Source organism: Equus asinus, chromosome 2 (assembly GCF_041296235.1).
Source record: "Equus asinus isolate D_3611 breed Donkey chromosome 2, EquAss-T2T_v2, whole genome shotgun sequence".
Classification (NCBI taxonomy): domain Eukaryota; kingdom Metazoa; phylum Chordata; class Mammalia; order Perissodactyla; family Equidae; genus Equus; species Equus asinus.
The window spans coordinates 127,995,361-128,020,578 of NC_091791.1; the positions used below are offsets into that span (position 1 = coordinate 127,995,361).

The following is a 25,218-nucleotide window of genomic DNA, read 5'->3' on the forward strand; positions in this document are numbered from 1 at the left end:
TCTGCCGTAACTAAGACCACCTGCTAAGAAGAGGCGCCAACATGGAGAAAAGGATTTTCTAAGGCAGGGTCAAAACAAGGTGTGTGTGTATATGTGTGTTTGTATGTGCATCTCTATGTATGAGTACACACATGCGTGTGCTGCTAACCTCCTACCCACAGGAATAAAAGCAAAAGTATTAACCTAAGGGGCTTCCAGTTACCATCTGGAAATGTTTGGGAATTACTGATCAGGAACCAGGATTATAAGAACTACATAATTGTTCCATGGGTATTATGTTTGTTTTCTGCAAAGGATACCAGTGAATCTCTAAATTAAACCAAAAGGACCCAAGGGCTTATCTTTAAGAGCAGCAAGGGGTGGAGCTGGACACTATAGTCCATTCCACAGCCAGGCTTGGAGTGGAGAAGAATCGTCTTCCACCAGTGGAGTAGTAGTGGCAGCTACTAAAGGAAAAAGGACAAAATGAGTGTCAGGGACCTTCTGCATGGAATCTGGTCTGGGCTTGAAAGGGATCTTTAGCCATAAAGAGAACTATGTGATTGCCTGAAATCTCCCCCCTCTTTCCTTAGTCTTATAGGGTATAGAAAACATGGAAAATCTTACAACTTGGTCCACATGTATACTTAGACTGAAGAAAGCCTTTTAGCCTCATTTGCCTCAGTAAAACATAATTGATGTCTAAAATAATCAAAAGAGTCACAGGCCTGTGGGACCTCGTGGATTCCCTGGAATCCACCTAGAACCTCTCAGCTCCTCTGGGTAGTAGGTATTATCTCCACTGGTGTTCATTCCATTTCTAGTAATTATCTCCAATTCGAACTCAATAATATTGTCCAAATGCCTTCCATCTTGAATGTGCCTGAAGCCATATAATAAAAAAAATTGCAAACAGAATTAGTTGACATTTTCTCCATGGACCATTCTGGTCCCTGAGATCCCTGATGCCCAAAGAGATCTCTGATCCACACACTGCATCTACTGCCAGTTTCTTTCATTCATGACCCTAAACACTGATGTTTTCTTTTAGGAAATTTTTCATAAGTGAGTTTTCATTACTTTCTTTATGACTATAATACATATTTTGGATCCAGTGCACACAAAAGACATTTCATTGGCTTTAATGCTGTCTCTTTCAGTTATATGGACATGATATTAGGAGAGTTTCCCAGAATCTGTACAATCATTTCCAACTCATTTAGCTTCTCCTCCATTTTTACAACAAGCAGTAGTTGGGTTTTCCTATCACCATCACAGTTCTGCGTTTGGTAACTTATTCTTCTCCTCACTTGGAGATTCCATCTCAGACCTTGCCACTTCATCTTCAGCAGGTGATATCGTAGTCACTGGACCAACCCCCAACCTTGATGTCTCTATGGGACTTGCAGAGACATTTTGATCAAGGGGAGGAGATCTGGAAGTTATGTAGTTGAGGAAGGAGATGATTCCTAGGGGAAGAGAAGAATTAGAGCTGAGTTTCAATAGACAGATGGTCTTTCTGCTTTTAAAATTCTTATTCATTCTTTAAACACTCAGTTCCAAAGCCCTCTTTTCAGTGAAGCCAACCCTCCTCTCCCCCAGAAGACTTACTTTACCCTCCTGTGCTCCCATTTCATTATAGTATTTCTCACATGATTAGGACAAAGCTTGAAACTCTTGGATGCAAATCATATTTCCACTACTTTCTGTGTGGTCTTCAGCAAGTTACTCAGCTGTCAATGCTTCAGCTAGTGGTAGAACAGGTTACTAATTCTAGATTTTCAGACTCCAAAATCCATGCTTTCTTCACTATACCACACTACCTCTCAATGTATAGTTGCTCTGAATAAGAACAGTTTGTGCTGGGGCTCAGTCCCATGGCGGAGTGGTTAAGTTCGTGCACTCTGCTGCGGCGGCCCAGGGTTTCACCAGTTCGGATCCTGGGCGTGGACATGGCACCGCTCATCAAGCCATGCTGAGGAGGCATCCCACATGCCACAACTAGAAGGACCCACAACTAAAAATACACAACTATGTACCAGGGCTCTTGGGAAGAAAAAGGAAAAATAAAATCTTAAAAAAAAAAAAAAAAAAGAACAGTTTGTGCTTCTATTTCTCCTAGATTCTACTTCCCTTTCAAGAAATAGTTTCCCCTTCCATCCTTCTAGCATAAGGCAAGGTACTAACTCACCAGCAAACATGTATAAGAAGTCACTCCACCAATTAAGATGATAGGCCCATAGGAGATTTGACTCCATGGCATCTCTAGTATACCAATGAACCTGTGCCAGAAATAGGATGAGGCAGAAGAGCAAGCAGGTGGCTAGGACCAGAAGAAAAGATGTTACAACCTATCAGTGTCTTCAGTCTGCCTTGACCCACCACCCCCAACTCTTCTTCTGCTTTCAGGCACTATACGTATGGAAAGGACCAAAAGGATAAAAATTTGGGGATTGACCAAGATGGCAGGGAGAAAAGGGCCTCTACCTCTCCCCAAGCATAAGTCAGCTAAAGCGTGTTTTATACAATAAGACAGGGCAGATAGCTGGCAACTTGATGTGATACTGAAGAAAAGAAAAGGGACAAGAAAAAGAGGATGAAAGCCCCACGGAGAAACTTCGTTCCCTTGACAATTTTACCATGACATAAACCTGCTCGTCTAGGTCTGTACCTGAGATGAAGCTGAGCATGGATACCTTCAGATCCAAGTTGGTGGTCATGCTTCCTCTTCTAGGTAGGCAAGAGCTGAAGAGCCAGCCAAGGTCAATGAGTATGATTAGGACAGAGATGAGGAATAAGGCCCTGGAATACTGGAGGTAATCTGCCGAGGAGGAGAAAGGAAAGGCTTGGTTAGTCTAGTGTGGGCCCCCACCACCTTAAGAAAATCAGATAGGGTCTGAGAGAAGGGAGTGAGGGCTAAAGAGGATGAAGCTGAGCTTGCTGTGTGGCATCCAGGGCACAAATAAGGATCTTCTTTCCCAGGTCTTCATTGGTGCTTGGAATTTCTTTACTATGAAGGCAAGCCTTCATTGTAAAACTAAAGATAATATTATACAAATAGTTCAGGGTGCATTAACACATTAACTTACATATAAACTAGCTTATAAGAGATGTGATACTAACATAACAACACACATTAAAACTTTTTCTCGTTCCTAATTCTAATGCTAAAAGTAACACATGTTCAATATAAGCATTGGAAAGACTACAAAAGTACCAGGAAACAGGAAGAAAATCAGCCACAATCTCACCACCCAGAGGCAACCATTGTTAGCATTTTATTTTATTTATTTCTAGTATTTTTCTATCCTCTGTACATAATGGATATAATAATGAATATCATGTGATTCGTTTTTCTTAAGATTATATAACAAGATCTTTCCCAGCTCACTTGTCATAAACATCATTTTTAGTGGCTACAAAATAGTCCATCAAATTAACATGCTTTGCTTAATGATTTAGCTATCGTTGAACTTGGAGTTTGTTTTTATTTGTCTTTTTCTCTTTTAAATGTATCTGGTATGTATAGGCCTTGTCAGCCTGTGACTGCAAAATGAAGTCACATTTACTTTAACTCCTATGTTGTAATGATCTCAAGTCCCAATTTACTGGATTGCAGGAATTTAACACCCCAAAAATATCTCTCATTTTTTTTCTGAGAGATCCCAAGTTCCTATCTCGTGTTTGTTCAAGGAGAGTTCTGCTAAAGTTCTCGTGCTCCAGTAGCCTTTGCTAAGTCCCGGAACACTCCTTCTTTTCTCATCTGTTGGCTCCAGATCTCTGCTCTCTTTGTTGGTAAGAGAGAAGAGGGGGCATACTAACCCTTACTTTTTGCTACCACATTCCTAACACAGAACAGACCCTTCGCTTGACTTCCCCAGCAATGTTCTACTGAAGGTTTAATAAATAAAGTAACTTACAATTGCAAGTAGATATAGCTTTTCTGAGATACCACAGATCCTGCAATATCTTCAATATCCTTTCTAGGGTGCCTCCTTGTCTAGCTTCTTTTCTGTCTCGATGTAGCAGGGGCCAGCTCATCCCTACCACTGAAAGTTCTCTAAGCACTTCTATGCCTAATCCAAGTCCAGCTTCCAAGTAACCCAGAAAGAAGAAATTATGTATCAAGCTTGTTCCAGTCTAAGATCTGCCTCTTAAGTCTTATTTTGTTCTCTAGAACATACTACTTACTAACATGATAAAAACAGTAATTTCCATTAAGAAAAAAACCACACTCCTACCCACAGAAGTGAGTTACTCTGCGGCCCCAAAAAGTTAGCTATGTTAAAACACGATAACCCAAGAGCAGCACATTTTCTGAAAACTGAGTCATTCAGAATTAGCAGTATATGTAGCCAGTCAGAACCATCTGCCCAGATTGAGCCGCATGAAGCCCAGTAGGATAGGCATCTTTTTCAGTATTTAGCCCACAATCCCCACGGGCCCCAGCAGTCTCTGTTTATAGCCCTGGACCCTTGCCTACAGGCCCCTGACTATGGCTAACAGGACGTAAGGAAGGGTATGTGACCTATGTTGGACAAATTTGATTCTTATGCTCGGAAATTTGGATTTGAGACTAACTGACGCCTATTTCCTCTTTTGCTTGCTTGAACCAAGAAGATGTAAAGTTAGACTAGACTATTAATTTTCAGGCACTTACACACTAATAAACAGGAAAAATTGAGCTGTAGAGATAAAACAAAGTATAAACAAAGATGAGTGACAAAGCAACTCTAGAGAGACTGGGTGACTAGCTGGCTTGATTTTCTTCATCTGACATCACAGCCTCCTCCAGAATCCCCTAAGGTCCAAAAAACTTCCTGCCCTTGGGAGTCTGTGAGATTCTTCTGAATCTTTTTAAATAAGTTCACCCTTTAGTTTATGCTAGTTCAGATGGGTTCTGATATTTAAAACACAAGAGTACTGTCTAAGATATCCAGTCCAACTCCTGTCTAAGGTGTGTTACCATCCAGTCTTTCTTCTACCACGAGGAGAAGACTGTACTTTTATGTTCTGCTTACAATCTTCTCTGTCTTTAGCTCCTCATCTCCTGAAAACTACATGGACAAGACCACTCACCACTCCATAGGAACAGCTAAAGATCTGAGGTGTAGAACAGTCTCACAGTCCTTATAGGGCAAAGGAACCCAGTCTGTCAGTCACAATCACATAAACAAATTATTTAAGCAAACCAAACACTTAGCTTCAGAGTCTAAAACAGCTGCCTTTGGTTAACTTCATAGATTTTTTATTCGTGTAACAAAGCAAAACAAAGGTCTGAAAGCTGAATTTGAACCTCTATCTCCCATAAGATCAAAACCTATTTCAGCTTTAAACAACAGTTTTTACAGCAGCTTACCCATTAAAGTTTCAGAAATCTTAGGACCTAAGTTACAAAAGACCCTACTTGTATGTGTCAGTAAGAAGCCTTGGTCCAGGGAGAGAAGAGTGCCCTAGATACAAGGAACACCCATGTGGATCATCAGTATCTAAACATCTCTGAAGCTTTCCTTAAGTGAAATACTTTGATGTGGACTTGGGTTGTAGGAATAGCCAGGCAAGCGTCCCAGTTTGCTGAAGGCAGTGAAGCTAATGCCCTGGGAAGAGCGGGCATACCACTTTCAATTTGGAAAGAGATGATGAAGGCCAAATCATTTGAAAACCTTGGGAGGATCCTTGCTGGTGCTCTCAGGATCACCCCAAACAGTGATTCCAGACTTCAGAGCACCATCAGATAGGAAGTAAAAGCTACCAAGACTGGAAGGGGCACCACCAAACCAGAAAGCAGTAGTGTTTCTCAGTGAATTGAGAAACCATTTGGCAGTTTGTAACTGATGGGCAGGATCTCCTTCTACTGTGATGAAAATAAAACTTTGCCCAGTGCTGGGGATGGGGGTGGGGTTTGAAAAGTGAGAGAGGCAGGGCTATATGCCACCCAACTCTTGTAAACAAATAGGCTTAGTTAACCCTAGATGCTCTTCCACTTTAGGGATATTAACACACTGGAAGGAAGCCATGAGAAGACAAGATGACACAAGAAGGAAGAAGCAGAGGAGAGAAGCCAGCTATAGTAAAGCTAAGCACCCGGTATTCAGCTGTTCCGAAGAGATTTGGCCATGGGACTCCCCTCACCGCACCCCATGTCCTTCAGCAAAAATCAAAGCCAGGAGAGGGGGGCAGTGGCCCAAAAGGATCCAGCCCCTTTTAACTGTGAAGGAGCCAGACTGAGTGGGTGGAGGTAAAGTGTAGATAGTGATTTTGAGGATGAAGAAGGTGCTGCTGGAGACAAGCTGGGCAATCAGCCTACTTATTTATCCAAATCTAAATCTCTACGCTGCTGCTATTGTGCCTTCATTCCAGGCGCATAAGGCCAAGACAGAGCTTCCCCAGACTCAGTGAAGTGCCCAAAGTGGGTAGCTTTGAAATGGAAAAGATCCTGGATGGAGACCTAGCACCCTGGAGACGAAGCTGTGAAACCTGCTTAGTATTTAGATTCCCTTGTAACTCGGTTGGAGTGCCAGAATAAAGGATCCCCAGACAACTTGACGACGTTTACTGTATGATGGTTCCCAGGGTCCTGGCTCTGGAGTGCCCAGTGCCTTGAGCAAAAGACCTACCCTTTCTTCCCTACCCTCTGCAAAACAGTTCAATTTACTCTCTGTGGCAACGCATTCCTGAACGTTACAGTCTGATCTCACCTATGCTGTGAGGGAATTAGCAGAAGGATGTGTTCCACATTTGAGATCTAGTAGTAGTAAAAGGGAAGAATGATGTCTTTTACTCCCCACCTCTTCTTCATGGCATTAGCAATAGCTATGGCACAGAGGCTATCAGTCATCTAGAACCAGGTGAAGTCAGAGGCAGGGGTAAAACAGCCTGAAGTGAGTCCAGGACAGAGGAACACGAGCACACACATTTTTGAGTCCACCTGGGACAGCCTCTGTGGAACTCTCAGAAATGACTCGGAATATCATGGGAGAGGGGGCTAAATTCTTGCAATTCAATAGCTAAAAGTTCAAAGTTCTTGAATTTGGATAATAATGTATTTGGGGAATAATAACATATTATATATATTATATAATAATGTATGTCATAGGCTGATGAGGCCTGGACATACTGATTACATTTTGGGAATTCCTTGTGAAATCTGTACTGCAGACTAGTTACTGGCCCTAGAGTTAGGGCTAGTTAACAGTGGAAATAGGGTGGAGACTTGAGTTATAATTGTATACTTAAAGGACTCTGTTGACTTTCTGTAAACAATTAACAGCTGACCTCATAGATGAATTCAAGACCCAAAGAAATAAACTATTTACTGCTTTAAGTGAAAAACTTCAAGATTTTGACTCATTAAAGATTTAAATAATAATCTCAAAGCCTGAGTTTTAGCCTGGGCAGCCAGTTGCATAAGCATAATTGCAACTTAATTTTTATGCCTACATCTTATAGTCCACTCCTCTAGAAATGGAATGAGTGAATGTAAATCTCTGGATACACATAAATCATGTAGCTTTGGTTATACCCATTTATGTGGTCCCCAGTGCGTACAGGAGTCTGCAGCATTGTGTATTGCCATTTAAAAATCTCTGTTAATGGCATGGTTGAAAATTTCTATCCTATTGTTCATTTCATTTGCCTTTCTTTAATGATTGATTGAGGTTAAAATAGTTTTCCTATGTTTATTAGACATTTGTAGTTTCTGTTTTGTGAATTGTCTGTTCACAAAGAATTTAAGTATTTGGGTATTTTTTTCTTAAGAATAATTTGTACTTTTTTATGTATTAAGGCCATTAACCTTTTATCTTTCATATTTGTTGCAAGTATTTTCTGTAGTTTTTCTTTTGAGCTGAAGATGCAGTTCAATTGTCTGCCTGCCTTTGATTTTAATTTCTTCCCAAGATCTTGCTTTAGGATCCTGCCCCTTGGTTCCAAAAGCCGCAGCCCATGGCCAAGTAACTGACTCTCTACCTCAGGATTAGGACCAGGTGCCCCCTCACCTCAGGATCTGGGACTCCTGCTTATTTGAGAACGAGAAATGAACACTTTACTCATGTATGTTTTCTTTCACAGTAACCGCTTCTTTGTGTAAATGTATCTCTCGTGAATGATGGGGAAACTGTTGAGCGTAATTATCTTTTTCCTTTTCTCTTTTTTTTTTTTTGAGGAAGATTAGCCCTGAGCTAACTGTTGCCAATCCTCCTCTTTTTGCTGAGGAAGACTAGCCCTGAGCTAACATCCACTCCCATCTTCCTCTACTTTATACGTGGGATGCCTACCACATGTGCACACCCGGGATCCGGACCAGCGAACACCGGGCTGCTGAAGAGGAAGGTGCGAACTTAACCGCTGCGCCACGGGGCCGGCCCCAATTATGTCTTTCCTTTAAGTCTTGGTTCTGGTTGAAAATCTCATGCATATGGTATCTTCTAGACCTAGAAGCTTATTTCTAAATATTTTGTGTTGGATTTTCAGATTTACTTAAATTAACATAAAATTAGACATTAGTAATTTACTCTAAATAGCTGGCATTTGTTATATTACACCTCTGACACGCATTTAACTTCTTTTCTACTGCTAGCAGAAGAACAATCTGACCTTGAAAATTCAATCTCATGGAGGCAGAGACACTTTGCTTTATCTCCCAGCTATGATCAATCACTTCCCTTCTCTTTCTGCAAACCATATTAGAATAACAATCACCTTGCTTCACAGTAACAGCTCGTAAATAACAAAAGAGTTCTTTCCAGAGAGTGAAGAGGCTATCAACTCATAATTTGGGAGAGGAAACAATCTGGGGTATGAAGAAGAAAGGGTATACTATGAAGACACCAAAGAAAAGGATGGCTATATTCACCACCTGGCTGAGATCCATCCTGGACTTGGAGAGGTGAGGGCCAAAAGATCTTGGAGGAAGAAAGACGAAGGGCCAATGTGGCAGAAAGCTCTTGAACTGTGGGGCCTGTGGCATTTAATTTAGTGGCACTCACAGGGTGGCTTGGGTGTGTGGCTCCAGCACAGCTCATGGTTGCATGTGATCCAGAGTCCTGCGTAGAGCTCAAGGCCATTCTTGATCACCAGGAACTGCACCCAATTCAGTGGGGACACGCAGATCAGCATCAGGAGGCTAAAACCACAGAGGCTGCCACAGAACATTCGGATGTAGGTGTGTGTTTGATCCACATGCTGCTGCCGCCTCTGGGGTGGCATCGAGGCACTCGGATGTTTGTTGGTGGGGAGGGTAGGCTACAAGGATGAGGGAAATATTGCCTACCCACACAGATAACCTTTGATCCCCCGGGTCTCCTAGTCTTCTCTACTTCAAGTATCCCCATGTGGGTGTGATTTGTGAATATCTTTTCCTACCCCTTCTGTAAAAACCAAGACCGTCAGGGGGGTCTTTTCTCTATCTTTAGGACACTCTGTCTAGGCCTGCCTTTAAGGAAATCCTCTTCCTCCCATCTGACCTATAATTAGGTACCTCCTTACCCTTTGGTATTTCCGGTTCCCCTTAATTTTGGGAACCTTAGGACTGTGGAAGGTCAAGACTAATTCTTTCCTCCTCTCCATCTTGGCAGGCAGTTCACTTCCTAACTGCCACGGAATTTGTCTCAGCACCTCCTCTCACATGCTGGCAGAACCAAAAGGGGCCAGAACCCATGACACAGATCCCATTTCTGTTTCATATTCCAGGTCTAGTTAGATCAGGAAGAAATCATTACATTTTAAGGTGTGATGTTCACCCTCCCTTCTCGGACTCCTCCCAACTCCTTTGTTAAATAAATCCACAAATAATTTGACAGCAGTTGCTGTGTGTCAGGGTTTGTACTAAGTCCTGGGACATAAAGATGAATAAGACACAGTTCCCTAAAAGCAAATAAAAACATTTAACTCAGATGTCTCCAGAACTCAATAGCTTGTGGTTATAATTTAAGATTATATATATGATCTTAATCTACTGATATGTATATATACATCAGTAGGCCAGAATTTATGTTCTTGCCCCAGCTCTAACTGGAAGGCCCAGATGTGTCTCACTAGGCTCATGAACCAGTCTGTCAACCATAGTCCTTACAGCATCCACTTTTTTCTTCTTTTCTTGCTTTGGTTCTCACTCTTCAATGCTGTCTACTCATGAAGGCGTTTAAGGGTGCTACACCCTGGCCACTGCCACTGCTGAAAGGACCCACTGTGAAAATGCCAGAATCCCTAGCCCGGGGTCTACCAGCCAATGTATGGAAAGCTACAACTCAAGCTACTGCAGCAGTGTTGGGTTCTACGCGGAAGTGAGGAGAATGGCCTTTTCCTAGTTCTACAGCCAGCACAACTTGTGCCCAGAGTATCTCAAAGTCTCCTTTTCAAACCACTCTGTCAGCATTGGTCCTAACTCCTTTCCCCACAAGCACTCAAAATCAATCCAAGATGTTGAACAGATGCCATCCTATTCCACAGCATGAACATGCTTCAAATAAATGCCCAGCGGGATTGCCAGCTCTTGTTTTCCACAAACAAGATAAACTTTGATTCTTAAGTTTGGGCTGAATCAGAATGTCCTATCACCCTTTTCTCTAGCATGCCCTCTCCTCACCCACCCCAGCCTGTTGAGGCCTATGCTTTCTGCCAGCTGGCAGGAGCTATCAGCAGTAGCGGGTTTATGTCCATGCCTTAGCAAGCAGTCCTCCTTCTGAAAATGTGTTATTTGACTCTCTGCCTCTCAGTACTTAGCTTAGTACCTGGAAAAAACAGTATTTAATGTTGAGAGAATGAGTGAGCAATACATTTTTATACAAAGTACAGAGGGGGAGAAAGAGGACAGAATAGTTAACACTATCAGAGGAAAATTAAGGAAGGTTTACTGGAAGACAGGATGTTTTAGCTGGATTTTAAAGGACTTTGCCAATTAATCGAGGTGTAAGGGCGTATGAAGCAAAGAGAATAGTGTGTCTCAAGGTCAGAAGCCATGAACAGCATGAAGTTCTCAGGGTACCAGAAGAAGTATGGTTCTACTAGGCACAAAATCAAGGGTAAGAGTTGAGGGTTGCAGATCTAGGCAAGTGCTGGATCACAAAGCGTCTTAGTCTTTTATGCCATGCTGTGCAATTATATTGAAAAGCTTCAATTGCTGGAATACTCTAACCCTACTGGCATGATTATAGGAAAGACTTTCCCATCAGCAGCAAACTGACTCTTACAGCATGGTTGTTAGATAGACATGTATGGCTAGAGAGCTAGCTATATGCTTTGAATAGGCAGGCCTGCCTTTCTATCCTGGTTGTAGCACTTAGTTCCAACACCTACTGGCAAGCTTCCTTTGGGAAATTTCCTTAACCTCACTGAACCTCGGTTTCCTCATCTCTAAAACTGGGATAATAATCCTTCCCACCTCATAGAATTATTGTGAAGATGAAATGAGATAATACACATACAGCTCTTAGCATGTTAATATGTGCTCAATAAATACTATTTATTATTGATGAAAATTGATATTATTGATATATATATTATCTTTATTAAGTAATTAATAAGTGCTCGGTAAATACTATCTATTATTATTTTTTTAAATGTCTTTCCAAGTTTGCTTGAGCATGATCTTGGCACAGGCCACCCTGAGACAGATGAAATACTCATGTTAATGGAAAGGATGTGTCACTCTTCACCTTGTCACTAGTAGCACTAAATAAGCACATTACCAAAGAGATGATATTGATGTAATGTGGGGTAACAGGTCGTCTTGTGAGCAGTGTTTGATTTAGTAAATGATGCAACTCTCTAGCTATTGAAGGAATAGGTCAAGATCATTCAATTCCCAGGCCTACTTCAAGGCCCACCTCAGGCCTACCAAAAGGTAGGAGGTTCTGGCCAGCTGGGAACTTGCTGGGGCCTGGATGCATATGACAAAACAAGCATTTATTCATATCTGGTGGCTGTGTATATTGCCTTTCACTTACTTTAAAAAGCAATTTGGGGTCCCCACCGTGTGCTGCAGCCAGCTGCCCTGGAGCTAGTGGGAAAGCACAGCGATTCCTGGAGCCGGCAGGGTCCAGGCAGAGAGTGGTTGAGGCCAGCGGAGCAAGCGCCTTGGGCACTGACCCAACACCACACGGGCTGCTGTGGAAACGAGATTATGAAGGCTATTTCTGCTCCTGCTGCTCCCTGCAGAATCCCGGAGCTGTGCTTCTGCGTTGAGGCCCTTCAGTGTGGACTGGCTCAGGCTGGTTAAGGACTCGGTCTCTGACAAAACAATTGGACTGATGAGAATGCAGATTTGGAAAAAAATGTGGACAATATGTACTGTAACAATACACACATCAGCCTGTGGCCACTGAACTATGGAAAGTTTGTGCACCAGCAGAGGCAGGCCCCGTTTCTGGGCCCCAGATTGACTTCACAGAGACCCAGGAAGGATGGAAAACCAGGTCTCCCACATAGAGGACTGAGAAAAAAAGTGGATGGAAAGCTGCTGTCAAGAAACATAATTTGACTAAAAGATGGCTTATGAGAGTCATTGATGAAGGAGAAAAAAATTGGATGACAAAGCATATTGCAATATCCAGGGACTGGAAAATCATGCTGAAAACACACAGAACTCTCTTCTTTATTTGACACCAGAAATATTGGGTATAATGACCTTCATGAAGATCATGTCACAAGCCACACTGGAAAAGCACAAGGCATTGTCACATGCTTGAGAGCAACGTCCTATAGTGGTAGCAGAAGAAGGGTGTGCCCTCCCTTGAATATTTATATCTTTGACCAATACAACACATGGGGTTTCACAAGAGGATTTTCTATGAAGAACCGAGGTAAAAATGTGAGGGATGCAATATATGTCATTTCTAGCCAGGCCCACTTGCACTGACAGCAGGCTAGGTCCTTCCATACAAAGTGTTCTTGTGAAAGCATTTCCTATTTTTCTTCTGGTTCTTCTGGAAGACTATTTAGAGAAAATTCAATAAGTGGATTTTAATATATTCCACCCATCTTTACAGGAGAAGAATACATTGCTTCCATTATCTTTGTATGTTCAGTCATAGAAAAAAAGATATTAGAATAGTTTCATGGTGGGGCCAGCTTGGTGGCATAATGGTTAATTTTGCACTCTCTGTTTTGGTAGCCTGGGGTTCACAGGTTCAGATCCTGGGCACAGACCTACTCACTGCTCATCAAGCCATGCTGTGGCGGTGACCCATATAGAAAATAGAGGAAGATTGGCACAGATGTTAGGTCAGTGACAATCTTCCTCAAGCAAAAAGAGGAAGATTGGAAATGGATGCTGGCTCAGGGCCAATCTTCATCACCCAAAAAAAAAATAAAAAGGAAGAAGAAGTTTCATGGCACTGAAGGAAAAAGCAATTTGATTAGAAGAAAACATAAACATCTTTGTGACATTGAAGTAGGCCAAGAGTATTTTTTTAACAGGACTTCTGTTCACCAGAAGATACCACTGAGAGAGTAAAAAGACAATCCATGGAGTAGGGTAAGATCTTTGCAATACATATATCTAACAAAGGACCTGTAGCAAGAATATATAAAGAACTCTCACAAACCAATAGGAAAGAGAGACAACCTAATATAAAAATGAGCAAAGTCCTTAACTGACACTTTGCAAGACATCAAAAAGGCCAATAAACATATAAAAATGTGCTCAGCTTCATTAGTCATCAGGGAAATACAAATTAGAACCAAAATGCAAAATCACTACACATCACCAGAATGGCTCCAATGAAAAGTATTGCCAAGTATGTGGAGCCACTGAAACCTCAGACACTTCTGTTGGGAGTGTAAAGTGGTATAATCACTTTGAAAAACTGCTTGGCAGTATCTGCTGGAGCTGAACAAACACATGCCCTTTTTACTCTAGGTAGGTGTGCCACAGAGGAGTGTCCATCTGTCCACCAGAAGACATGCATTACAATGCTCACAGCAGCACTCTTCATTATAGCCCCAAATTGGAAGCTACCCAACTGCCCATCAACAGAATAGGAAATCATGGCACGTTCTCACAGTGAAAGACCATACAGCTAGATGAGTAATCTACAGCATGCAAGCAATATGAACGCGTCTCGTAAACATAAAGCTGAGCAAAAGAAGCCAGACACAAAAGAGTACATACGTGTGATTCCATTCATATGCAGTACAAAACAGGCAAAACTAGTCTGTGTTGTCAGAGGTCAGGGAAACCCTCTGGAGGAAGATGACTACGGACTAGGAGGGGACATGCAAGGGGGTTTGGGGGTGAGGAAATGCCCTATTTCTTGACCTGGGCACTGATTATCAGAGATTTATATGTATTTTATTCTGTAATAAAAAGTTAAAAGAGGGCCAGCCTGTTGGCATAGTGGTTAGGTTCACATGCTCTACTTCAGCAGCCCGGGGTTTGCAGGTTCAGGTTCCCGGGGCAGACCTTCAAGCCATGCTGTGGCGGCACCCCACATACAAAATAGAGGAAGACTGGCACAGATGTTAGCTCAGCAGCAATCTTCCTCAAGAAAAAACAGGAAGATTGGCAACAGATGTTAGTTCAGGGCCAATCTTCTTCAACAACAACAGCAAAAAAGTTAAAAGAATAATTTGGGCATATAAATCAAGAATCTTAAAAATGTCTCTTTTGTCTTGGTAATTTCACCTCCAGGAGTTTATAAAATAAATATTATTATTATTACAGTTTATTTATATAGCCTATCTACTAGGAATTGTGCCAGGTACTTCATATACATTAGCCCTTTTGCTTTTGTGACTCAAAGTTTTCCATTTCATTTTCTAATTTGTTATTGCAAAATATAAAGAAGTTATTTTTTCTACATTTTTTTTATCAGGCCACTTGACTGAATTATTTTTATTCTAATAGTTCCTTTGGATAATTCTCTTGGATTTTCTAAGTAAACAGCATATCATGTACAAATAATGGTAATCTGTCTCTTCTTTTACAAAATTTGTCCTACTGCATTGATTGGACCTTCCAAAATAGTTTTTTTAAGATTTTTTTATTTTTCCCTTTTCTCCCCAAAGCCCCTTGGTACATAGTTGTGTATGCTTAGTTATGGGTCCTTCTAGTTGTGGCATGTGGGATGCCGCCTCAGCATGGCTTGATGAGCGGTGCCATGTCCACGCCCCCGATTCGAACCAACAAAACACTGGGCCACTGCAGCAAAGTGCAGGAACTTAGCCACTCAGCTACGGGGCCAGCCCCCGCAAAATAGTTCTTGTTGAGGGCAGTAGGTGTCCTTATCTTACTCTTGACTTTAATGGAACTGACTCTATTGCTTTTTGTTTCATATGTATGCTCATTTTCAGGTTAAAGAAGTTTCATTCTATTTGTATTTTATCAAGATTTTAAATTTAGAATGGCTGTATCAAATTCCTTCTTAACCTCTAGAATATGGTCTTTCTCCTTTAATCTATTTAATATAAACATTCTCTGAATGTGTTTCCTAATATTATCTAATTTTGCATTCCTGTAATAAAATATGTTTAGACAGGATACATTATTATTCTGGTATACTGTTGGGAATATTTATTTTCATAGTTGACCCAAGAATTATTTAAAATTTAAAAAAATACACATATTTAGATTTTTCCAGTTTTAATATATCATGGTCAAAAATCATGTCCTATAAGAATTCTACTTTTTAGGGACTGGCCCAGTGGTGCAGTGGTTAAGTTCGCAGGTTCCGCTTCAGCAGCCTGGGGTTTGCCGGTTCAGATCCCGAGTGCAGACATGGCACCACTTGGCAAAAGCCATGCTGTGATAGGCGTCCCACATATAAAGTAGAGGAAGATGGGCACGGATGTTAGCTCAGGGCCAGCCTTCCTCAGCAAAAAGAGGAGGATTGGCAGCAGATGTTAGCTCAGGGCTAATCTTCCTAAAAAAATAAAAACAAAAATAATTTTAAAAAAAGAGAATTCTACTTTTCGGAATTTAGTACTATTTGTGTTTTTGCCAGTTTTTCCAAATGTCCTATAGGCATTTAAAAACAATGTATAAGACACAAAGTTTTAAACATATTTGTGTAGGATGTAAGATTCTAAATCTATAACATTTAAATCACTAATGATCTTTATTAGAGATGTTTGTATTATTTTTTCTGCACTTGATAAAATATTCTCTGAGAAATGCTAATATTTCTCACCATGATTATAATTTTTTCTTTTCCCTTATATTTCTTCTGGTTTTTGCTTTATATATGTTTGTTTCTTCATTGTTAGGTGTGTAATGGTTCATGATATCTATCTTCTTTGTGAATTATACCTTTTATCATTAACAATATTCACCTTTGTTCCATGAATTTTTTGCCTTGGGTTCTGTCAGATGTTAATAAATGCCTCCCTTTGCTGTCTTTTTTGTTTACATTGATAGGGTTCAGGGCAGGCCACCCCAAGATGCACCACTCTGGTATGCAGATTATTTCCATCTGGAGACAATAAAGGCTCAGACTCAGGAGGAACATTTGACCTTTCCCCTCTAACTGCCTAAAACAAATTTAAAATAAAGGCCTGTCCCCAGGGCAGATCATCCCCATAGATACCAGGTTCCGGTAGACTGGGAGGGTCCTTGCTATGCCCACTCTTATCAAAGTTCTATTCACCAAACATTTGCTTTTCCATTTCCATGTGGGTTGCCTTCTTCCCCTTTGAAGCCCTAAACCACTACCCTAAATGTCCTCTTTGTCTGTAGCTGAAGATACTTAAACAGGCAGCCTCGGCCAGTTGGCTGAGTTGCTCAGTTTTCCTGAGCCTCTCCCATGTATACATGTTATAAAGCTTTGTTTAATTTTCTCCTGTTATTCTGTCTCATGTGAATTTAATTCGTTGTCTGGCCAGAAGGAACCAGAGAGGGTAGAGGAAATGTCTTCCTCCCCTACAACATTCTCCTGGTGTATCTTTGATATACCATTCTTTTACTGTCATCACTTTGGTATCATTTTAAATGTCTCTCATCAAGAATATTTAGACTATTCTTTGCTCCAACTGAGAGTCTGTCTTCTAATGGGGGAGCTTAATCTATTTACATGTACAGTTATGTGTCACTTAACAATGGAGATATATTATGAGAAATGTGTCATTAATCATGGTTGTGTGACTATCACAGAATGTACTGAAGGGGAACAAAATTTGCCACCCCAAAATGTGTCTTTTTAATATGAGGCTTTATTACTTTAGGCTGATTATTTTTAAGAAACCAAAGACTCAGAAAGTTTTTCTTATTACCTCCCCCTTAACTGCCTAAAAGAATTCTGACTTAAAAAACCTGTCTCAGGAAGTGAGCTGTCTTGTTAGCATAATATGAACTTGGTGGCAGACAGGGAGGAACCTAGAAAAGCCTGTTTGTTGGGCTCCTTCTGTGATCTTCTGTTTCTGTGTGGCCAAACAATGCTTGTTTCCAAATGTTTGCTCCTTTTCACCTCCCTGTGAATTGCATTCCTTCCCTTTGGAGTCCCTGACTCTCCCCGCCCTCAACACCGTCTTTTGTGTTTTGCTGAGGATGGTATTTAAGGTAAGGGCTTTGGCCACTTTGGTGAGTTACTTGTTGTTCCTGAGTTTCTCCCATGTGTACATGTTATTCAACTTTTGTTTCTTTTTCTTCTATTAATCTGTCTAATGTCAATTTAATTCTTAGACCAGTCAGAAGAACCTAGAAGGGTAGAGGAAAACTTCTTCCTCCCCTCTGGTACTTACACAAACCTAGATGGTACAACCTGCTACACACCTAGGCTATATGCTACTAATCCTATGGGACCACCATCATATATGCAGTCTGTTATCGACTGAAATGTTTTTATGCCATGCATGATTGTAGTGTGATAGTTTAGATAGACTGGATTTATTCCTATCCGCTTATTCTTTATATTTTCTGTTAATTACACATTTTTGTTGATTCCTCCCCTCTCTCTTTTATTTTTCCAGAATGATCCATAATTTTCTTTGGTCCTTTTCTTTTTCTATAATGATGTGGAAGTCATGTATACTGTTCCTTTATTGCTAGAGCTTATCAATATTATTAGAGACATCTTTTTAAAAATTAATTTCAAGGCGTCAACAGTAGCAATGACCTCTCCTATATACAGGTTGCTAGGAGTCAGAATCGACTCAATGGCACTAACAGTAACAAACAATATATGTGAAAGTTCTTAAAAGAGTAGATTGTAAGAGCTACACAAGGGGAAAAATATATATGTTTATATTTTTGTATCTATATGAGCTGATGGATGTTAACTAAACTTATTGTGGTAATCATTGCATAATATATGTAAGTCAAATCATTATGCTCTACAACCTAAACTTATGCAGTGCGATATATCAATTGTGTCTCTATAAAACTGGGAAAAAGCCCCAGAATATTAGCTCTTTTACATAATACAATATATTGTTAACTGAAAAATTTGTAGAATAGTGGCTATATCATGCTCTAATTTTTGTTGTTAAAAATTATAGATGTGTGTATATAGAAAATGGTCATACACAGAAATGACCATACATACTATGTCATACATATACATACACAGAAATACGTGCTAAAGTGCCAGTAGTCTTTATCTTTCTGGCTTTTATGTGGTCCCTTGGCACTGTAAATGGCTCAAAAGTGTGAAATAATCCCAGAGAAGGGTGTAAACATCAGGAAGAACTGAGGTAGCTGTGGGGGATCAGAATTGGCCACCTCAAAATGCATATCTTTGGCTTGATTATTTTAAGAACAAAAGACTCAGAAAGAAACTTTGGCCTTCCCCCTAACTGCCTAAAAGAATTTAAGATAGAAGGCCTGTTCCTAGGACAGGCCATCCCCATAGATAACTCTGGGTATCAGTAGACTGTGAGAGTCCTTGCTAAGCCCATTCTTACCAAAGTTCTGTCTACCAAACATTTGCTTTCCCATCTCCATGTGAATTGCCTTCCTCACCTTTGAAGCCCCAAACCACTACCCCAATATCCTCCTTTGTCTTTAGCTGAAGATGGTATTTATGGTGGTGATGTTGGCCATTCTGGCAAGTTACTCAGCTTTCCTGGGTTTCTCCACGTATACACGTTATAAAGCTTTGTTTGATTTTCTCCTGTTATTCTGTCTCATGTCAATTTAATTCTTAGGCCAGCCAGCAGGACCTAGAAGGCAGAGGGATTTCTTCCTCCCCTACATGACACTTCCTTGTAAATGCAGCAGATCAGGGGTTTGGGTCATGAAGTGAAAAAATAAATTATTCTGGAAAACAAACTTTTAATCCCTATATAGCCAAGTTTGTGAACTGAGAGCCATACCTTCTATGCACAATATTGTGTTGTTTGAATTTTCAAAAATAAATATGTATTGCTTTTATAATAAAGAAATGACAGTCATTGCTTCCCCACATATTCCTTTCTAAGTGAATCTATTCCCACACTAGCACTTGTTCAAGGATGGAGCTTTGACCATCTAGAGATTATATGACCCTGCCATGCCTTACCTATAGTCACAGCTGTTTGGATCAAGGATGATATCTCTTCCTAGCTGGGCCAATCACATTCTCTCTCTGGAGAATTTGAAACTGGAAAACTAAGGGAATAAATTAGGAATAGCAGGAGAATGAAGCAGCTGCAGGGGTGGGGATGAGAGACAAGATGGGTCCTGAGAGACCAAGGGTAGTTCCTGATTCCTAATACATATTCTATCCCACCTGACCCTGGCTATAATTAGCTTCTTATGTCTAGATGCTTGTGAAGATGATAATCTCCTCACTGTTGAGCTGGTTAGGGTTCTCTTCCTTGCAACTTAAAGATCTCTAACAAGAATATCAAGTCTTTAATCTTTTGCACCTAGAATATGAATCTTTTTAATTACTGAAGCATTCTTGTATTACATATCATCACTCATAGTAATGGGAAGGATCACTGTTTTTTTTACCTTTGTCTCCATAGTTAGAGCTCTAATTAACTCATAACAACTAATTAGCCCTGTGTTCACCTGTTGGCTCTGAACAATTCTTTATCCTTCCACTGATCTCCTGGAAACTCAAGGAAGGTTAATGGATTTTAATATTTTCTTAAGCAAACTTTCTTTAGGAAGATAAATCAGTTACTGCCAAGGGAGAAAAGCATTGGCCACACACAGTGACTTTTAAGTTATCTGCATGATTGCTTCTTCCTAGTTCTAAACTTAATTGAAAGTTGGCATGCACATTCAAATCTAATGATTATTCCTTTCTAGAATAAGGCAGTGGGCTAAGAATAGGATGTATGCACAGTGGGCTCCAGGACCAAACTGCATTCAATCTCAAGGAGACTAGATGACTGCAGGCACTTCCAGAAGCACAATCCTGTGCAATAGAGAGAGTCTTGGTGGCAAAAGCCACACATCAGTGGTCTATTTCCAGCCTTACCACTCTCTGGCTATATTTGCACTTGGTTGAACAATTTCAATGTAAAAATTTGTTGGCGTGCCTACTGCATGCAAAGTGCTGTACTATGCATAGCGGGGAATGAATTTAGTCATCTGACAAACATTTATTCAGCACCCACTATGTACTTGGCACCGTGCTAGGTGCTGGAAGTATCACTTTGAATAATACCCTATTCTTGCTCTTGAGGAACAGCACTTCACCTCTGGGGTTCAGTTCTCTTAACTGAGAGAAGGAAACTAGATCATTTCTAGGATCACCTCTAGGTCTAAACTTTTATGGTCCTCAACGACTTCCCCTAGATCTCTATCATGTACTCCTTTTGGGGGGGGGGGAGGGGAATGTTTTGTTGTTGTTTCAGTTCAAACAGAAGTTTAAAATAGGGCATTAAACAAAGTTTTCAAACCTGCATTACAAACATCATATATTGACTTGAGTTCAATAGCATAATGCTTCTCCCTAAATCTTTGTTAGAGCTTGATTCTTTCTCTATGGAATTTTATGGATGCTTGATCTTTATTCAAGATAGTATGAGGCTGAGAGCAGAATCTTCAAATCACTGAATTCTGACCAACTACCTAATATGGCTATAACCCTGCCAGGTCCCATTGGAAGAGACATACTGAGGACACTCCAGGGCAAGAAGCACTCTAGCTGGGGCCTTGACCCACATCTCTAATGAATACTCTAAATGGGCAAGCTAGGCATCCCCATCGTGGTATTACAGGGAGTTCTTCTGCCTAGACTACATCCTGCTCCAGGCCACCTTCTTCTGGACACCTCCTGCCTCCTCTCTCCAGTTCTCTCCTAAGTGGGAGGAAGCCCCAGGGCATTTTCTGTGCCACCCACATGGGAGACAAATTCTAAGAGAGATAATCAACCCCAACATGAAAAAAAGAATCCAAGAGAAAGATCCAAAAGGCACTCTCAACAGAAGACATTTTAACTGTGCTCTTAACACCAAGAGGTCTGCCTGTAGCATCAGTGAAATTAGACATTTTGAAAACCTATATCACAGTAATGTGCCACTGATATTTTCTTTTTCTTTTTCTTTTTTTTTTTTTTTGAGGAAGATTAGCCCTGAACTAACATCTGCCGCCAATCCTCCTCTTTTTGCTGAGGAAGACTGGCCCTGAGCTAACCTCCATGCCCATCTTCCTCTACTTTATATGCGGGATGCCAGCCACAGCATGGCTTGACAAGTGGTGCGTAGGTCTACACCTGGGATCTGAACCAGTGAACCCCAGGCGAGAACCAGTGGAATGTGCGAACTTAACTGCTGTGTCACTGGGCTGGCCTCCCACTGATGTTTTCTGAAGCCAAATGTTAGCAGATAGCCAAAGGACAGAAAAGTTGAAAGGATCTGTGTTCTAGGGTTTTTCGAGGCTGTAGCCTTCCTATTAGTCAAGGGAGGAAAATAAGATATGGCGGACCCATGCAGGGGGAGAATGGGAGGAAACCATGGAGGGAATGATAAATCTTTAGGGCCACCTGGGGAATTCCAGTGGGCAATAATGTAGGGTCTGAATGATTTTCTGTAAAGGACTTATATACCCAGTTTAAGGTTTCATCACTATCCCACCTCCCTCAAGGAAGTTTCAGATTATTTCTGTGGATTTGGCCAGTGTAGGGGAGGAAGACATTTCCTCTTCCCAAATGTGGGTTCGTCTGGCCAGAGAACGAATTAAATTCACATGAGACAGAACAGCAGGAGAAAATTAAACAAAGCTTTATGAGGAACCATGGCCCGGGGCCTTTCTTCCCGAAGGAAGAAAGGGCACTGAAGAAGTGGGGTGCACATAGTGGTTATATACCCCCAAACAGGGTGTTTCACATGTGATTGAAATGTCCCTCCCACAATACTCACAAGATTGCCCCGTCAGCACAGGACTTGATGGACACAGCAGGTAGTGGTCTGCTAGCTCGGTGGTGGGCGTAGCAGGAAGCAAGTCGATTGTCGGGAGCTGGGCGGTCACAGGTGAGCACAGTAATCAGTTCCTAGCCTAAGGAAAGATGCTTAATCCTTAAAGAAACGCCAACATTGGGAGGGGGGAGGGAAGTCAGTTACAGGAGGTTACCAGACTAGCACAATAAAATGCAGATTTTAAGTCCTTGCCTTTGGTATTGATTAAGAGTTTCTAGAGAGAAGGTCATCTTCTTTCTTCTTCCTGGTACAGAGAGGGAGGCACCTTTTACAGACAGAGATTTACCTTACAAATGTAAATGTGTCCCAAGAAAGGGCAAGCTCCATTCCTCAGAGCCTCCTTCCCTGTCCCAGTTTATCGAAAGCAATCAGCCTCAAATAATCCTGATGCCAAAGAGACATATCTTGGGGTGGCCAATTTCAGGTCCCCACACCAGCATGAGCATTTATAACCACTGAGGCTCTAGGCACGAAGGCCTAAGAGACCAGACTAGAGACAAGATAATCCTAGTCCAGAGCAGCCATCAGGATGCGGGAGCAGGATGTAGTTTAAGCGAAAGGAGTCCCTATTGAAAGGGCCTTAAACACCACATAACTGCCCTAACTATATAAATTTGCCCCTTTTTGGTCTAAAAATCCCAACATCAGAGGCCCTGGACTGTTGATCTAACCCTGGATAGGATTTCTGATGTTTTTCCATGAGTTTATCTGACTTAGATATAAGCTTAAAGTGGGCAAGAGCTTTAATCAAACAGCTCCTACGGGAGAGGGGAACTAACATTGTTTCTATCAGTATTTCTCTTCATGCACTCTTGGTTCTTGACAAACAGAATGGTCACTTCCGTGGTATCACTCCAGGTTCTTCAAAGATCTCTGCCTAGGTTCATTTGCCATTTCATTCTATTCATTCAAAAATATTCGTTAAACGTCTGTGTGCCAGACCCTGCTCCAGGACCTGCGGATCCTAAAGTGAACAAGTTAGACGGAGTTTTCCTTCTGACTTGTAGTCCTTCTTCCTGGACTGCTCTTTTCATCTACACATGGAAATTCTGACTGTCTTGCAATTTTTAATACAAATGTTTCCTCATTCATGCATTCTTTCAACAAATACTTGGGTTTTTTTTGTCTTTTGGGGGCTTTTTTGAGGAAGATTGGCCCTGAGCTAACATTCATGCCCGTCTTCTTCCACTTTATATGTGGGACGCCTGCCACGGCATGGCGTGCCAAGCGGTACATAGGTCCACACCCGGGATCCGGACCCGCGAACCCTGGGCCACCAAAGCAAAACGTGTGCACTTAACTGCAGTGTCACCGGGCCAGCCCCAGCAATACTTGTTGAACACTTACTGTATACCTCCCTCTCATTCAGCATGTGGTCTGTGGGGGACACGGACAAGATGCTAAAATGAGGGTGCTATAAAGAAGCACCCCAAAGGAGGTGATGTCCAAGTGCTTCTCAAAGTTTCTCACGTCACAGCACGTACAGGAGATTGGTCTTGGCTAGAGGTGACTGGCCAGGATGTCCAGCTGCCCCAGGCTCTGCCTGGCCACCCTAAGGATTGAGGAGATCACTGTCTCAGCACACCTGTACTCCATCCACAGCACACCTGTTGGTCTGGTCTCGGCTAAGACCTGAAGGATAAGTAGATGCTACATAGGACAAGAGATATTAGGACCCTTCAGTCGTTCATTTAACAAGTCTTTACTGAACATCTCCTGTGTGCTAGACACTGTGCCAGGAACTAGGAATACAACAGTGAACACAGAATCTGCCCTGCAGGAGCTTTTACGTTAGTGAAGAAGACAGACAAACGGACAGGGAATTACAATACTAATACTAAAGTGTAATTTTAAGATAAAAAAATTACCTACGAGCCAAATAATGCCACAATAGCATTATTTTCTCCTCCTTTTGTAGTCAGGGATGCTCTGATGATACAGTGGTGAACCAGGAAGACAGGGTCCCTGACTCAATAAGTGTCTGTGAAGCTCTCACTGATCAGCCCTCTGGCCTCTCTTGTATTAATCCTCTGCTTGCCGTTACCCACTATTTCCTGGATTGACAGCTTTCTTCCTTCCCCACTGCTGTAGTTCCAGCTCTCATCATCTTCCACCTCCAACAAAAGAGGGCCTTTTAACTGGTTTCTTATCCATGCAACTATTCACCATAAGATTTCTAAAACGCAAATATTTGGGGTGATTTTCCATGGCCCACAGAATAAAGTCCTGACTCTTGGACTTTCCATGTAAGCCCCTGTGGGACCAGGCCCCTGTCTTATTTCTGGGCATTCTCCATCTTGCACCCAAAGTCCAAGCAATAATTTACTGCTTGCAATAAGTTCAGATTCTGGTTTGTGGGGCTTTGTGTGAGGGAGGGGATTTGGGGGCAGTTACTAGGAGATTTATTATCAACCATCAAGGGAAGAGCCCACACCAGAGGCAGGAAATGGAATGCCGGCAAGCTTGCTCTGAAAGTAGATGTTTTTTCCCCAGTCATAAGTAGATCACATTTTTGCGGTCTTGTGACTCCCTCTCTGGCAGAGCCACCCAGACTGGTCTTTCCACCTTACAGCATTTCACATCACAATGACCTGTGGTTTTAATTCTCCACTCTTCTGCTTCCGAAGTGCCCGTGGTCTGGGACGCCCTTTAACTCCCAGCAGGCCTGGTGAATTCTCACTCCTGGTTCAAGATTCGTCTTAGAAGTCTCTTGTCTGGGAAACTTTCCTTTCCCGCTCACCCACTCCCCTCTCCACCTGGCGCTTCTACAGTCTGGTGGGTTTATAGTTCCATGGTCCGCAGGCCTGGCATCTTTGGTGGCACCTTAGCCACTGCTCCCCCAGGCCCGTTAGCCGCCTACACCAGAGCCGTGCCGATGCCCAGCAGAGTCAGAGGCACGCAGCAGGAACTCCTGGTCACGCCCGGAGCCGAGGTCCGGGGTCGCTGGCGCGGAGT

General features: G+C 41.8%; 1 protein-coding gene and 1 pseudogene across 6 annotated transcripts; one reads left to right on the plus strand and one right to left on the minus strand.

Moving 5' to 3' along the window:
- Window positions 1-1,095: 1,095 nt before the first annotated feature.
- On the minus strand, window positions 1,096-25,113 carry TMEM202 (transmembrane protein 202). 6 transcript variants are annotated; one of them, XR_011498433.1, is made up of 6 exons: window positions 24,132-25,113; window positions 22,207-22,342; window positions 11,925-12,207; window positions 2,676-2,800; window positions 2,171-2,261; window positions 1,405-1,448 (listed from the first exon to the last, which is right to left on the minus strand). XR_011498433.1 is itself a non-coding variant. In XM_014849712.3 (5 exons), the coding sequence occupies exons 1-5, from the start codon at window positions 9,544-9,546 to the stop codon at window positions 1,252-1,254; spliced, it is 816 nt and encodes a 271-aa protein (XP_014705198.1). In that variant the 3' UTR covers window positions 1,096-1,251. The 6 variants fall into 6 exon arrangements, 1 of the variants encoding a protein (XP_014705198.1); XM_014849712.3 differs by lacking the exons at window positions 11,925-12,207; window positions 22,207-22,342; window positions 24,132-25,113 and adding exons at window positions 8,967-9,222; window positions 9,466-9,546 and having other exon boundaries at window positions 1,096-1,448; window positions 2,171-2,302; window positions 2,651-2,800; XR_011498436.1 differs by lacking the exon at window positions 2,171-2,261 and having other exon boundaries at window positions 1,311-1,448; window positions 2,651-2,800; window positions 22,207-22,303.
- Window positions 12,345-13,025, plus strand: LOC106836654 (NADH dehydrogenase (ubiquinone) complex I, assembly factor 6-like; annotated as a pseudogene).
- Window positions 25,114-25,218: the final 105 nt, after the last annotated feature.